The 16536-nt window shown below is 38.4% G+C and overlaps 2 protein-coding genes across 6 annotated transcripts in view; both read left to right on the forward strand.

Annotated features, from left to right (window-relative positions):
* Nucleotides 1-1165, forward strand: part of LOC138019479 (uncharacterized) — a 1227-nt gene extending 62 nt beyond the window's left edge. Inside the window, exon 1 of the mRNA XM_068866282.1 lies at nucleotides 1-1165. This exon is cut by the window's left edge and continues 62 nt beyond it. Coding sequence (XP_068722383.1) covers nucleotides 263-958 — 696 coding nt within the window. The 5' untranslated portion in view covers nucleotides 1-262 and the 3' untranslated portion in view covers nucleotides 959-1165.
* A 2898-nt stretch (nucleotides 1166-4063) lies between these two features.
* LOC138018746 (RNA-binding protein 38-like) overlaps nucleotides 4064-16536 on the forward strand; it is a 37005-nt gene continuing 24532 nt past the window's right edge. The window contains exons 1-2 of one of the 5 annotated variants that reach the window (XM_068865432.1): nucleotides 4978-5047; nucleotides 7076-7214. In XM_068865432.1, the coding sequence (XP_068721533.1) occupies nucleotides 7146-7214 (69 nt within the window). In that variant the 5' untranslated portion in view covers nucleotides 4978-5047; nucleotides 7076-7145. Of the gene's footprint in view, nucleotides 4186-4976; nucleotides 5048-7075; nucleotides 7215-13323; nucleotides 13451-16536 lie in introns of those variants that run through there. The other 4 variants (XM_068865433.1, XR_011126061.1, XR_011126060.1 and 1 more) reach the window with 4 other exon arrangements.

The following is a 16536-nucleotide window of genomic DNA, read 5'->3' on the forward strand; positions in this document are numbered from 1 at the left end:
AGATCATGGTTGCACCAGAGTGTTTCAACGAGTTACGATTCCTAAGCACCTCGTGGGTAAATAAACTATGGCTGAACTACTATGACTCCCTCTCACAGGCGCATTGTGCCATGAAACATCAATAATCAATATTTACAATTATGCCCGATAGGCGGAGCGTTAAACCGGCACGATAATCAACTACGGTCCGTTGCCAGCTGAATCAAACAAGTCACGTTTACTTGATTGCGAAGTAAAAAATATATATATCGTTCGACTCAAAATGTTCTCTGGAGACCAAAAACGTTCCCTGACGAGCGAAATAGCGGATGACACTACAAAGAAAAACGAATTTGAAGAGAGACGACTGCAGAAAAAACTTCGAGAGCTAGATGAACTCTCTTTGAAACAACGAAAGAAACGAAGGGAAGAACAATTGGAATATGCTTTGGGAAATCTCTCCCTGGACAATATGGCCTCTTTTAACAGCTTGACAAGAAAGGTTTTACAATCAGGCTTTCTCCCTCCAATTAACCACAACCCAAGCAAAAGTACCAGCGATGCAGACCGTCGATGCAGTGGGACCGACGTATTAGTAGAAAGACTTAGAGGTTCAAGGATGATCCAAGGGTACAACGAAGGACACGGAAGAAGACCACGAAACTTGACAAGTACACTGTCTACTGGTTCTTGGCAAATTTCACGTTTTGAAAATCCAAAAAGCTTAACGGAATCAGGAAGTAATAAACTTGTTCATCATTCGGATTTGGCGGAGAAGCAAGTTGTCAGGCATAGAAGCAAGAGTGAAGGCGAGATTTTAGTAAGCAAATTTCCTGCTCGGAGACAAGATGAGGGTTCGAGAAAAGGATTCATTTCAACTGAGCGGAAAATTCAACACCGTTCCGTTAGCGAGGCTATTGAATACAAACTAAAAATGAGAGAATTATCCCGTGCTAAATCTTCTCCCATCAATAGCTGATCACTTCGGGTGAAACGTTTTAAAGAAACGTAATTGTGTCAAATCATATTCAACCCAAAAATTGATAAAAAACTTGAATTCTTGGTTACAGCCACCTTAACGAATGGACAGAGCAACTGACCTTTGTTGAACTGAATTAAGTGGAGCCTAATTCATATGGAAATATATATGACTAACACATTGAAATAAATGATTTGATTTAATATGGCTAGATTGTGCTGGTGAAATCAAGTGTAAAATTTTTTTAAAAACTTTTATGGCTGTCCAAAATAGCATTTCTCATCGTGTATGGCTTTTTAGATTTCAAGATTTTCTACAAGGACCGGAGTATGTGAGTGTCACCACGTGCTCCCTGAACTGGCCGTCCCTTTTATACGCTTGCTTGTTTCCCTTCTCTTCCCCTCCCACCCACACACTGAAAATACACCCAAACGTCCTTGCTAAGTGGTGATTACTGAATGTGTGCAAAGCCTCTCGTTTAAGTTCCTCGTTTTATTGTGATGACACAGTTAGGACAGCGAAATGGGGAAGGGTTTCATTGTTGTTCTATGGACTTGGGTGCCTCCGAAGAGACAGCTTGACCAGGGAAAAGTCTCAAATTTTGAAGTCAACAAACAACAATGATTAGAACCGAGCGTACACGGAAATTTCCTTTTTGACAGAAACAGATACGGCGAGCAATCACCATTAAATCGGACTGCGATTAAAGCCGGATCACCTTATCTTAAATGCTTTTCGTGGCTATGATTTATCTCAGTTCGAAAAACACATTGTGAAACGATTCTAATTTGAAAAGGAAACTAAGACTGAGAAGAAAAAATTAATACGAAGATGTTTAATTTGCATTAGTAAATGCCCCTAATGGATTCCACGCAGTCGTCAAAAAAACGTTGTCTCGACGATTTGCAGCAATTAAAGCGAATTTCGAAACCTGGCCCCAGTTGTTCAAACGATGGATAGCGCTGTCCGCCGCTGGGATAAATCACTGTCGAGTGGATAAATAATAGCGAAACCAATTGCGCTATCCAATGGATAGTGGTGATTTATCCGGTGAATAGCGTCATACACCTTTTGAACAACTGGGGCCTGGGTTCCAGTCACAATTGTATGTATATTACAATGGCTCTTCCACTAAAATTTCGATTTCTCTGGCATAAAAGGACTGACGGGCTTGTTTTTACCTTATCCTCTTAAGACTAGAAAATTTATTACACGGTTCCCCCATGGTTGCCAGAACATATTTACGGAAATTCGTATTTTCTGAATACCCTGGGAGAGGTTCGTGGCCGTGGTGTCGCGGGATCAATGTTCATGAAAGGGTTGGATATAATTTGAAATCATCCTAGGTCGATCATCGGCCATTGATCATGCCCTTACAATTAACAGGCTATAATAAACAACCCACTTTTTTCATGACAACTAGTTTCGTATTTTGTATGAATGATTGTAAGAATTTCCTATACAATGGGTCTCGTAACGGTTTTAATGATAACAGGTACGTCGCCACATATCGTTTAGCGACATGTAAAGTGCATGATTTTTCATTGGTTTTCCGTATTTGGTATAAATTTTAAGACGGCTTTCCAAGAATGCAGATAGTGCTACAAGGATACTTTTATTTAAGACGACTGACATATGCAATGCAGCACAATAGGGCCTGCCATTTCAATGATGTGTTTCGATATCAAAATTTGCTTTCAGGATATTGTTCTTATTTGTAAAATTAGCTCCGCTTCGCCAAAACTGAGAAATTGAGGCTGTGGCCCACGCGCGTTAGAGACACTTCAATGACTTTCTTCATTTTTCTTAGTTTAACGAGTTCGGATTATAAAAGGCAAGTACTGCTCGGACAAATGGCTCTCTTCTTTAGTTTTTAATGGAATTCATGTTACAAAAACTAGGCATTATTTATTTTGGTACATCGTTTTGACGCTAAGTTTCCATGGTTATAGCCCCGGTCCGCACAGCGATTCAACGATGCACGGGAAGAATTTTTATATCTTCTCCGGTATCATGTTTTTGATCAGTAGCATGATTCAGTTAACTGAACCTAAAGTGGGAATCTCAATAAGAACTTGATAAAGGACGGTATCAATCTGCCTTCCATAATGAAAAAAAAAAAGGAATTTCACTGTCTTCTTCTTCATTTAAAAATCGAGAACCGCGCCAAATGAGAAGGTTAAGCGGTTTATTTTATTTTGGTGACTCAGTCGCAATTGTGGCTTATTCAGTTTGGTCTTATTGTATACCGTACGAAAACTGAATCCCATTGCCACGTAAACCTTCGAAATAACTTTTACTAAGCCAAACCGACTGTCACTCCAATGTACACACACACACGCTACTCATATGATTCTTGCTTTAGGCGTCGTTTTATCTGACTGTGAAATGTCGTATGAAGTTTGAATATATAAGAAAACAAGTAAGATACTTTCTGGTTAGTTAGCAAGAACAAAGGAAGTCCCGCTGCCGATTATTTTCGAAGATATTCCATTCTCATTACCTGTACTAACTGCATACAAGCTATGCCTTGTCTCCTGTATAAATATTTATCTCACGTATGTGATTTTCTTTTGGAAATACACTAGGGTGTCCGCCCTAAAAACCATAGAAGAGAGGAGGGCGGAACAGATCACTATTTTGCTGGTAAAAACTTGAGCCATTCAATGGTGGGAAGGCATGTGAATAAAGAGATAGTCTTCTCCTCGAGGAGGATGGTATTTTTCCACATTTTAATTGCTTTTTCTTAAGCAATCCGCAGTGTACTCCCTCGACCGTCTTAATGATCGCTAAACTATTTAGTATAAGCGTCAGTAAAGTGTTTCAGTCTCATTAGTTAGTTCATTTCTCTTCCTTTCTAAAGCATCATACGTGAAGCCATTGGGTTTACCATTTAGGAGACCTCAGAGACCCAATCAGTCTAGCAAAAGGCAACAAATTGCTGGCATTATTTGCCGCTTCCCGTTTACTTACAATGCCTCAACCTCGCTCCAATGATGGAATGATGTTCCTTCCGGCGCGTCATATCCGGCTAATAGAGATTTCTGAGTTCCGCACAAATGTTACTATTTCAAACCACTGGTTTATTTTTCCTTGACCAAAAGCATTTTTTCCACCATCAGATCAATGCAGTTTTTCTCCGCGAGGCAATAGAGAAAGACCAGTTCAAAGAAATCGCAGACTGAGAGCTTTGCAAGATACAAGCATATCAGTGAGGAGAGACCAAGGTAAGCAGTTTTTCCATATTTTCGTATTTTTTCTTCTCGCTTTTTTCCCAGGCTACATAAAACGGAAAAGTAGAGGAAAAAAACCGGAATCTGCTATTCAAAAGCTTGTTCTCCCAACTATAATGCTTTTTTCAAAAGGTGGTTCCTATTAACTTCCAAGAAGAATTGACCGAATAAAAAACAACACTAATAATGTTCAAGCAACTCAGTGCTTGAAAAAGGAAACTGCACAACATAGAATCCTATAAATAAGGACAGAAAATAGGTCTGAAGACAAGTAAGGCAAGAAAACAAATAAAATGAAAAGATTATGTTAAATTTAATTACTAAACAGTGATGTTGCGTAAGAGAATTGTATGATATTCCACATAAGGCTTTAGCTGGAAAAGTTTGCATTTCACAGAAAGATGCAGCGATGGAAACAGTCGATATATTTCTAGCTCTTTTGTTGCATTTCAATTTCTCCATTTAAACGCGTTTGCTCAGACATATTTTGTATTTCGTGGATAAAGCTACACAGAAAACAGCCATTCATGCGAAAAACTGATCGTTGAGCAGTGCTAATATTCACTGTATTTACTATGCAGAGAGCAAAAATTAAGAAAATCAATTTACTCAGTCTTAAAAGATGAAGACCGAATTCCTTTAAATCGGTTGTTTGACTAGCATCGAAACGTCTTGGCAAACTTTGTCTACTGACATTAGTTCGCCTCGTTATTGGCCGTAAATTTAGTCGAACTGTCAAGATCTGTGATTAAGTGTATGTTGAACAAAGTCACACGCTGACCACAACAAGCTTGGACACATTTCAAGTTTGCAGGTTATGGGGGTAGACTTGGGAGCTTATAAAGCACTCTCTTAGGTAAGTTTTGGGTATACACTGTATCACTTCTTTTCCGAGATCATGGAAGAACTTTTTGACAATCAGTGATACAGGTTGGCAAACCATTTTTAGGTGCTAACACATTCTAAAGACTCCACAAAATCCCCTGCAAGCCATTCTTTGAAAATGAGACATTACGCTGCCTTGCAAGACGTGCAGAATATTATCCCTCCGCATGGTTTTGTACAATGACGTAGTGCATGGGCAAAATTGCTTTAACTTTCCTCGGAATTAATAACCTATCTGAAGTTCGAATGAACTTAGTGTCATAACATTGGCGAGATGGAGACTGGAGTAAATTAATGGATTTTCTCAAGATTCTTTGCAAGGTTCAGCTTAAGCATTTGGTTGTTGAGCCGGGCTTATACTCGCAAAATTTGGCTTCCCTTAAGCGGGAACAAACTGAAGCACTTTTATGGCCAACGGTGGCAATGGTGTGTTTCTGTTTTAGTGTAATCGAATCGTCCGATTATCTCCTCAAAATCCGCTGCATATCCAGAAGAAGATGTTAGACAATTAAGTGATACTGAATGCACCGAGCAGCTTCATGCAAGCCGTCATAATCTGTTCATTTATGTAACATTTTAGAACGTTTATTTAAAGTTTGCTCGTAGCAGACGTAGCGAGTAGGCTCGCTGATTCATCGAGTTGTTTCTGCCCCTAGCATGATCAAAAGCGATTTCCAAATTGAGGTCCAATATTGGGCTAATCAGTGGTACTTCGTCACTGATAAGCTGCGGTTAGAGTTCAGTGGCGAAACTATACGGTATATAAATCAACCATAATAAGATCACCGAGGTCTTATTTCACTTTTCGTAGCAAGTTCCGTTAATGAAGATGAAGTAATTATTTTTATGGCAAAGATGCCATCTTTCAAGAACTCAGAAGCTATAGTACAAACTCCTCTGTTAGCAATGTCAGTATTAACAACACAAAAGGTTTTGCTGTGCAGTTTCTATATCCGAAAGCATTAAGTAACAGTTATCTTTATTTCCTTTGGAACTTTGGGAGGTGAAACCGGAAGCCTAACATTTTCCTTCTTCAGAGAATTACAATTGGGATGTGGTCACTAAACTTGATTGAGACAGCGACCACATCAAAGCAATCTTAAGTTTGAGTATCTTTCCGCTTATAATTATAAACTTTCTGTATGGACTGTCTTACAAGTTAAAATCAGTTAAAAGCTTAGGAAAAATGTAAATCAGTTTGTGGCCATGTCTAAACAAATTCAAATTAAAGACTGTACGCAAGAAGGCTACCATTTGGCCACTCATATAGTGTGGTAGAATGTTACTTGTATGGGCCAACCGAAATCAAGAGCACTTCAGTTACCGCCGGATCAGAGCACTCATCTGGCATGACTGAAATGAATAAAAATACAAGAAACTTCCTTGGCTTGTTAACCTAGTCAATGCATACATCCTCTGGTGAATCGTTAAGGCTATCAATACAGTACGCTTAGAACTATTTTTTGTTTATTGAATCGTACACTGGAAATTTCACGAAATCCATATATAAAAGTAATCACAAGCTAAGCTTCACTCCTCACATAAAGCAACTCTGGTTCCTTTGGTGTCCTTGCTTTCTCTAACCTTTCATTGGTTAAGCTCTATCCATCTTGATGAAAACCATGATCTGATTTCTCTGTTGTCCTTGTTTCCATCTGCTCCTGCAAATTTATCTCAATGTTCCTTGTTTTTCTTTTTTCACCTGAAAAAGGCCTTTTAACGTATGTTGATTTGATTGACTATATTTGAACCAATCTGCCTGTAACCCAGAGCTGAATTAACTGTTCTTCATCACATAACATTTAAGTTATTATACAGTACCTGAATAGTATTCTGCTCGGAATATCACTGCAACATAAGGTATCCACTGGGTATAGTAAGTTAACCAGAAGGTTTCAGGATCTCTTGCAGATCCATGGTACTGACAACTAGCAATTTACAGCACCCAAGTTACTAGGCGTCTGGTGTCTTTGAAAGGTCATTATTTTCCCTCATTTAGGTCGAGGTGGTTATCAAATAAGGAAGATAAGTTTAATGCAGCTTTAATATGCTGTTGGTCAGGTTGTACAATGGATGATGCAACTCGTAACCTGCTTAGCCAGTCTTCGAGCTCGTCGAAATCCTTCGGGACATTAAAGGTAACTTCAGCTGTAACTTATGAACCACGAACTATTTATTCTAATACACGTGTCCTATAGAATGCATAGAAAAAGGGACAGTGTCACATTGTAAACAAGTTCTTTGATTTGAAGGCCTAGAGGGAAGGATAATGAAATCCCCGAAAATTGGAGAAAGAAGTGCATTTGAAGGTCTTTTTAAGAAATGGACTCCTTGGAGTACTACATCGTAAATACACTGATTGCATTTTAAGACATCCACTTGGCAGTGAAAATATGCCTTGTTCTCACAATATTCAACTTTAGTTTCAGAGGTAAATAAGGCATAGGAAGGTCAAACTGCGCTTGAATAGGGCTTCCTTGGTAAATCTAACTCCCATAATTTGCTCAATATATTTAAGAGTGGAGTGTGGACGTACATTTCTGTGCTCTGTGCTCCGTTTACTTCTGTATGGTCTTTATTATCCTAACTTATTTCGATAAGTTAAATTATTTTACTGATTGGTAACAATGCCACCTAAACGAAGCGAAAAGGAGACAAATGTTAACCCGGGTACAAACCAAGAACAAGATGACATAATGAACAACCATGCACAAAGTGAAGATGGAAATATGGCGTCCTTCGAAGATGTTTTGGACCGCTGCTTAAAGCAGCAAAGTGAATTTCTCACTGATCTATTCACCAAGTTCTTCAAAATGCTGTGTCTGAATTTTCTGAGTTCAAAGTATGATGAATTTGCCAAATCTACGAAAGAGATGAGAGAATCACTCGACTCTCTATCAACGAAGAACAAGCGATTATGTGAACGAGTTTCAATGCTCGAATCCATGGTTGTAGCCTGTGACAGTGAGATGGAAAACGTAAAACAGTATATTCGTCGGGACATGCGATTATTGTCAAGTTCACACGACGCAATACCCGTGATCATATCCTTAGCTTGAAAAGACAACTGCAGGGCAAGTCAACCCTAGATTTGGGTTTTTCCGACCGAGAATCGTATTTATTTAAACGAGAGTCTTACCCAGAGAACAAGTGGGCTATTGAAAGATGTGAAGGCGTTTAAGAGAGATAATCATTTCAAGTTTGTTTGGACCAAGCAAGGCAAAGTCTTCCTTAATAAAGATGATAGTTCTTCTTCATCTGCTCGCTCCCTCTCAAGTTTAGATGAATTTGCTGCCTTCTGAGAAGCGTCATCCCGAGGAAAAGCAAACTAACTGTTGTTGATGTTACCAGATAAGTTGGTTATTTGTCGGTTTTATCTTCAGGTATTTCTACTGATAGTTTACTTTTCTGTCATCTTGATGATGATAAATTTAGTGTTGCTATTTATGAACTTGCTAATGGTACCGTGAACTTTAATAGTGATCGATTGTTTAGCTTTAAATTTAATCCACTTATTCCAGTAAATAGAAATCTAGCGCTCTCAAGTGACTTGGATCCCGACTCTAATTTTAATTTTAATACGGTTAGTTGTGATTACTTTACGGCAAACCAATTTAATGAGTTATTTGATAAAACGCGCTCCTCTCATTACTTCATCAAAAAATACGTAGTCTACCCTGTAATTATGATAATTTTACTCGTTTTCTTGCGAATATTGATAGTAAATTTTCTATAATGGGAGTAACTGAGACCTGGCTTAAAGATTCAGGGTATTCTTTTGGCATTGATGGGTATGAGTTTATTCACAACCCCCGTCCCAATTAAATTGGTGGAGGTGTCGGAATCTATGTTGACAATGATCTAGAATTTAAACTTCGTCCAGATTTGGCTATCACTGACACATCATCACCTTCCACTGAGTCTTTGTTCATTGAAATCCGCCGGCCTTTATCCAAAAACATAGTTATTGGTGTCATCTGTAGACCGCCAGACTCTAACGTTAATAACTTTGTTGAAAATTTCAATTATCTTTTGGCCAAAATTGGAAAAGAAAACAAGTTGTCCTACTTGTTGGGTGGTTTTAAATTGAATCTCATGAATTACCATTCACATAGTCTGATAAGTGAATTTCTAGAGGTTACTTATGCCAATTTGTTTGTTCCTTTAATCTTACGACCGACGCGAATAACCTCTCATTCTGCTTCTCTTATTGATAATATATTTACAAATTCTTTTCATAACGACATAGCTAGTGGACTATTTTTAGGGATATTTCTGATCATTTGCCTAATTCTGCGATTCATTATGCACCAGTCAATGTAAACCCCCGCACCCCCCCGGCCGGTACATAGCGGGGCATTTGACAAGCGCTTACTTCTACAGTTGCAAAATGCCCTGCACCCCAGGTCAGGTTTTTCCTCTAATTGAAGCTAACGACCCCGCTCATATTCCCCGCTCTTGTTGAGTGGAAGACACAGGCTAATGTAAAAGGTTTGAACTTTATTTGTCAAGTAACACACGTCACCGCATACAATGCTTTTCAAATGGTATAAAATGTTTGTGGTGTCTTTATAGTCTCCTGTTAACATTTAAGAGAAATATTAAATTCTACATGCTAGCAGAAGAGGGTAAGTGTTAGTAAATGCAGTTTAAAAATGTATTTCAAAATTTGAAGTGACAAACACACTGTTTCATAGAATGGTTTTACATTGACTGGTGCATTATGAACAAGGCATAAATAATCATGGTATAAAGTCCTTCGTTAGCTTTCGCGATAAAAACTGATACAGCAAACATCACGAAATTTCATGAACTTCTGCGGTCAACTGACTGGTCAAATATCTACAACAATACCAATGTAAATACAGCCTATTCCTGTTTTATCAATAAGTATTCTGAGATTTTTAACTCTTGTTTTCCTATAACAAAGATAAAAACATCTAAATATGCACTTAAAAAACCCTGGTTATCTACTTGGTCTATAAAAAGGTTCAAATTGTTGTACAATCCGAGATATTTCTGATCCGTGCTCAATTGCAAACCAGTTTTGTAATTTCTTTACTAACTGGGGCCCTCCCTTGCTAGAAAGATACCAACTTCAGTTAAATCTTATCGCTCTTTCCTTCCTGAACGTTTCTTTTCCTCCTTTTTCTTTGAGTCTGCCTCTCAAAATTGTTGAAATTGCTAATTCCCTTTGTATAAATACAGCAGCCGGTCATGACAAGGTTCCAATGTGGTATGTGAAAGAGTCTATTTATTATATTTCTGAACCTCTGACATATGTTATCAATCTATCCATTTAACTCTGGTGTTGTTCCTGACCAAATGAAATTGGCTCGTGTTGTTCCTCTCTTCAAGTTAAATCAGATGATAAAAGATTATTTTCTAATTATAGGCCTGTATCTGTTCTACCATATTTTTCCAAAATCTTAGAAAAGATTGCTTATATTCGTTAGATAAATTATCTTGATAAGCGTAAGTTATTGGCCAATAATCAGTATGGTTTTAGGAAAAATCACTCTACTTCTTTAGCTTTGTTACATCTACATGATAAAATTATCCATTATTGTTTTTGCGTAATGTATTGTGGCTAAATCAACCGAACTGAGCTGAACGGAACTGAATAGAAACCGCGACGAATTTTAGACAACGACCGTATACAGTATACTGCTACTGTAATGGTACTTGTTCAAGAGTAAGGGTTTTCACTTTCACTATGTTTTTGTTTCTCTCCGGGAACAAAATTGATTACCGGAAAGACATTCACATTGGAGAAAATTTCATCATATGACCACTGTCTATGCAAGAATGCGATTGTAAAATAATTGTAAAGTATATCGCAATGTCGTACCAGGAATTTTGCAGAAGCTGTAAGATGCAGATCTAGTATTTATGCTTGTCTGGCCTAATCGTGGCAAATGTTGAGTTTCCTTTGCCCATAGACTTCTCAGTTTTGGCCCGCGCACATCTCAAGCAAGATTTGGTTATTTTTCCTCATAGAATCAGTCACAACCGGGATGTAGTCACTGACTAAAAACCACAGTAGATGGAACACTGAGTCACCTCTGCGTGTACTCTAAAAAGCTTAAATTCTATTTATTTTCTTATTTGAAACCTTCTAGTGACTCGGTTCTCCAAACAAATAATGGTTCAAGCTTCGAATTGTCCTTCTGTCTGTACTTGAAAGTATAAACATTTTTAAACTTCCCAAGTGGGTTGCCATTACACACTCTGTATTGGCTTCGCTTATATAAACGATAAAACTGGGTTAAATGAGCATGTATCGGTTTCCCACACAGAAGGAGATGTAGAAAAGACACAAAACACCGGTGCAAAAAGGAGTCATGATTATTCTCGTTATTGAAGATAATAATATCACGTAGGTCACTTTCAAAACGGAAATACCTAGTAAAGTAGACGTGCATGCGATCTTCACAAAATGCACTTAAAGATGTGTTGCACCCCAGAATAATTTTTTTTACCCCTTTTATGCCTTTATATATTACTCACATAGTGCAGTATTTTGACAGGCATGAGAGCTGTGACTGAACCAATTGTATTTATTGAGTGAACGCAGAAAAACGTTAAAATTCGATCTTCTTGCATAATAGTTTGATCCAAGGTTGTAGAGAACTTCTGAATTATGTTAGTTATTGAGAATCGACGAAGACGGGTAGCACAAATTTTCTCAGTTTCTTTTGGAGAGGGGAGCAATGAAACATGGTGTTTTTTTGAAGATGACTTCTGATATTTGAAAGAAAAAGTTAAACGCAAGCGGGGTTCTATCTAGAATTTATTGTTTGTGGAAAAAGTCCCGAGTGGCCGAAGGCCACAGACTTCCTAAGAGGGTCCGGGGAGATGTCTTCCCCCCCCCCCCCCCTCCCCGCAACCCCCAGAAATTTTTTGAAATGACTATGGGCAATGGGAAATCTGCTGCATTTTAAGACACAATTTTGAGAAATGTTACAGTGGTATATTATTTCATTTTTTAGTCACGATCACATTCTCATAAGATGTGTGCATCAGCGTCTCCTTAATCCGTGGTTTTCTGGTTACAAATGTGTCCATTCTATCGCTAGTCGATTCAACTCATAAACAGACTGTACAGCGCGATAATCGAGCCTGCTGTAAGGCAAGCAGTTTCTAACACTCCATTTTCCTTGTCATATAGTGTCCTTAGACAGGAAACACTTACTTCGAATTCATGTATACTGACCTTTCGTGGCATCTGGATGATTTTTCCAATATAGTTCCTTACATACTGTAATGATACAAGAGATTAACAATCTATAATCTCTTGAATGATACCAATATTTTTAGAGGGATGCTGAGCATTTTTTTGGGGGGGGGAGGGTGGGGACTCGGAAGCTTTTACCCCTCAAATACCCTAGATGGAGTCCTGGCTGCCAAGTATGGGGTCACGAAAAAACCAACTAAAATAATTGATGTAGGCCTCTGGTATAGAGTGTTTTCACGTCACGGTCCGACGGCCATGTTCGTGTTCCTAAGCAAATGAACGGAGGCCATGTTGGTGTACTCAACTAATCGTCCGGGAATTGAGCTCTATTATCATGCAAACGTTTTCTTTTGTTTCGGTGTAAAAACAAGGTCACTGATCACGTGAGTAAACAAACTCTATATGTTTATGATCACATGCAACACGCTACAAGTCAAACCGTTTTGTTCAGTTTGGGCAAAAAATCACGAACGCATTAACAGTATACATGTAATGCTACCTCAAATAACGCCAAGAGAATGCATTTAGACTTCTAGACAACCTGGTCGAACGGTTAGGGTGTCGGAGTTTCATTCAGAGTTCCCAGGTTCAAGTCCAACTGACGTTGTTCCACCAGGTGCCGGTTCAAAGTCTCGGCTACGCGGGCAAAGAGTCCAATGGTCTGCCACAAACCAGTTGGGGTTCTATCGTGATATTTGCCATATTTTGTTTTTTCATTGGCCCTGAAAAGCCCCTTAGGAGCGCGGTCAAATTTTGATATATCCAACGGATTTACTGAGATGAACCTGACTTAGAAACAGTTGACGATTTGTTGTTATACGTATAAACCAAGCCCCATATAATATATATATTAGACAGGATTATCTTAGAATTTAGTTGACTAAAAAATAAAGAAAAACACCTCAGGAATTGTTGAGGCTACGATCAAGTGGCCTTTTTGTCATTTGCAAGTAGGCGTGACTGAGCGTAAACCACGAAAACTATTGATTGTGAAATTTATTTGACAGCTCAGCCGGCAAACTTTCAAAAGTGAGCGTCCTGCTCTATTATGTCACAATTTCATAAAGCAGAGACTGAAAAAAACGCAGACTCGTTCCCTACTTGGTAAATTGGAAACGGAAGAGAAAAACACGGAAGGTACGGTTATATGAAGCAGTGGTAAGGGCTTATTTGTATAAGTATCACAGCATCGATTAAGAGATTGCAATTGGTCAATCTTATATTTGTCATACGATTGGGTCCTCTTGTTATAGGCATACTTTCATTCTTCATATTTGCAACAACCGCGTTGGGTTTCGTGGCATCACTTCATCAACAACATAGGTTAGCAGATATGTTTAATTTGGTATACAAATTATCGATGCCAACAGTTGTCTTCGATGTGATCATCAATATACAACCTCCGGGTGGTAACAAAAGAATTAAGAAATGCAAACCAACTCACTTCACGTTTATCTGATTGCTTTCTACACGAGTTACTAAATGACATTAATATTTTCTGTCTAGTAATCATCACATTCTCTTTGCATGTGCATGAAATACTCCGGTAATCATCTCATCATTTCGAGGTCGACCGGTCAACAAATCATAATAAGGGCCGGGTCGCACACTAGACTACAAATATAACTGGCACGAACTTCCAATTTTCGAAACAAAATAATAGCAAAACCAATTGTTTGATCGAATGATCCTGACAGAATTTGACAAAATTTATAAGATTCTCGAGCGTTGGTTTACTCGTCCAAGCTTTGCGGTTGACCATCATCAAGTGCAAAGAAAATTAAGAATTCGCTAGTGCGATCGGACTCTAAGCCTTGAACTTGCGTTAGGATTACATAATCTCCCAGCGAGCATTACATTACTGGAACTATGGTTACTGGCTCGCAAGTTTTAAAATAAAAATGAATATTCAGTCTGACAAGGACTAGACAGCCAATTAAGTGGTAAGTGTTGCACACAACATTAGTTGCAGCAGAAAGTGATTAATTATCAAGGTTCTATCTAGGGTATTTGACGGGTAGAAGCTTACTCCCAAAAATGCTCAGTTCCCTCCCCCAAAATATTGGTAAAATTATGGTATAATTTTTAAGTAACTATATCGGCAAAATCATCCAGACGCCAAGGTCAGTGCATATGAAGTAAGTACTCCCTGTCTAAAACACTATATGACAAGGAAAATAGACTAATACAAACTGCTTGCCTTACAGCGGGATCGGTTATAATGCTGTACATTCCGTTTATGAATTGAATTGCGACAGAAAAGAGACGCTGATGTACACAAGTCACCAAAATGTGATCACGACCAAAAAATGAAATCAAACACTTGAGTAAAATTTCTCAAGATTGTGTCTTGAGCAACGCATATTCATTGCAAGTAAAATTTCGGGTGCCGTATGCCATGGCACGGTAGTTGTTTTTATCGTTTGAAGCAACTTTTGTGCAATTCCAATCTTTCGGGAATACACCAGTTGTCAACTGATAATTGAAAATCTAGGATATTGGAATGCAAATGAGATCAGCGCATTCTCGGCGTATGAGTCGCGCAGATTTCTTACCCAATGCAGTTGATTTTGACCGGCCGATTTTTCGGGGTTAAATGTGTAACAAGATAACGTTTCATCTAGCGATACATTTGTAGCCGACACGAAATAATGATTATGGAGAATATATGAGGCATCTATCGCTGCTACAGATATGAAACAATTCTCTTAGATTTTCAAGTATAAATGAGCTGAAGTTCCTGATTTCATGTTTAACAATAATAATGAACTTTATTTAAATGTAAACTGTATTTAGCGCTATTGCACTAATTGGGGACACTGTACAAATCAAATCATACCAAATCATATCAAGTCGGAGTTTGGTTTTTGAAGAGAGGGGAAAAAAACGACTCGGGGCAGAGTAGAGAGAACCAACAAACTCGCCAGAGATGTGACACCAAGTCTGGGAGTCTAACCCAGGCCACATTTTCCATGTTGGGAAGCGAGTGCTCTTGCTTTCTCCCTAACAAAGTCTGTAACAAAGTGCGACTAAAACAGTGTCTTTACAACATGATGCATCTTGCAATGAGTAGGATCGACTTCCCTCTCTGTTTGACTTCCTCTGACGTGATCTTGTTGATCATGAGTCACAGTGACTCGTTTGGTGGACAGGTACTTCGAGTTCTTAGATCCTGTCTCTTCTAACTTGTTTCCCTCTTGTGATGTTTTTCCTTTGAGCGTTTTCTGTTTTCGACAATTTCCGGAGAATTTTCCTCCTTTGATCTGTAACAATTCCACCCTTTTTCAGACTTTTAAAGGACTCTTTTTATGTCATGTTACACTTTTGGAATAGCCTCAGACCAGAGAACATGCAAACACCGGCGAATTCAATCCAGTTTTTTCCAGTAAGTGTTTTTTTGGAACGTGTTAATTCCCTATTGAGCTCAGGGTAGTCCAATCACCATGAATTCGGAAGTATATAAACCAGTCGTATTTTCAGTTCTTTTGCTTGTGTTATGTGAAGCAGTGGTAAGGGCTTATTTGTATAAGTATCACAGCATCGATTAAGAGATTGCAATTGGTCAATCTTATATTTGTCATACGATTGGGTCCTCTTGTTATAGGCATACTTTCATTCTTCATATTTGCAACAACCGCGTTGGGTTTCGTGGCATCACTTCATCAACAACATAGGTTAGCAGATATGTTTAATTTGGGTATACAAATTATGGATGCCAACAGTTGTCTTCCATGTGATCATCAATATACAACCTCCGGGTGGTAACAAAAGAATTAAGAAATGCAAACCAACTCACTTCACGTTTACCTGATTGCTTTCTACACGAGTTACTGAATGACATTAATATTTTTGTCTAGTAATCATCACATTCTCATTGCATGTGCATGAAATACTCCGGTAATCATCTCATCATTTCGAGGTCGACTGGTCAACAAATCATAATAAGGGCCGGGTCGCACACTAGACTACAAATATAACTGGCACGAACTTCCAATTTTCGAAACAAAATAATAGCAAAACCAATTGTTTGATCGAATGATCCTGACAGAATTTGACAAAATTTATAAGATTCTCGAGCGTTGGTTCACTCGTCCAAGCTTTGCGGTTGACCATCATCAAGTGCAAAGCAAATTAAGAATTCGCTAGTGCGATCGGACTGTAAGCCTTGAACTTGCGTTAGGATTACATAATCTCCCAGCGAGCATTACATTACTGGAACTATG

The sequence above is a fragment of the Montipora capricornis genome, chromosome 10 (assembly GCF_036669925.1).
Source record: "Montipora capricornis isolate CH-2021 chromosome 10, ASM3666992v2, whole genome shotgun sequence".
Lineage (NCBI taxonomy): Eukaryota > Metazoa > Cnidaria > Anthozoa > Scleractinia > Acroporidae > Montipora > Montipora capricornis.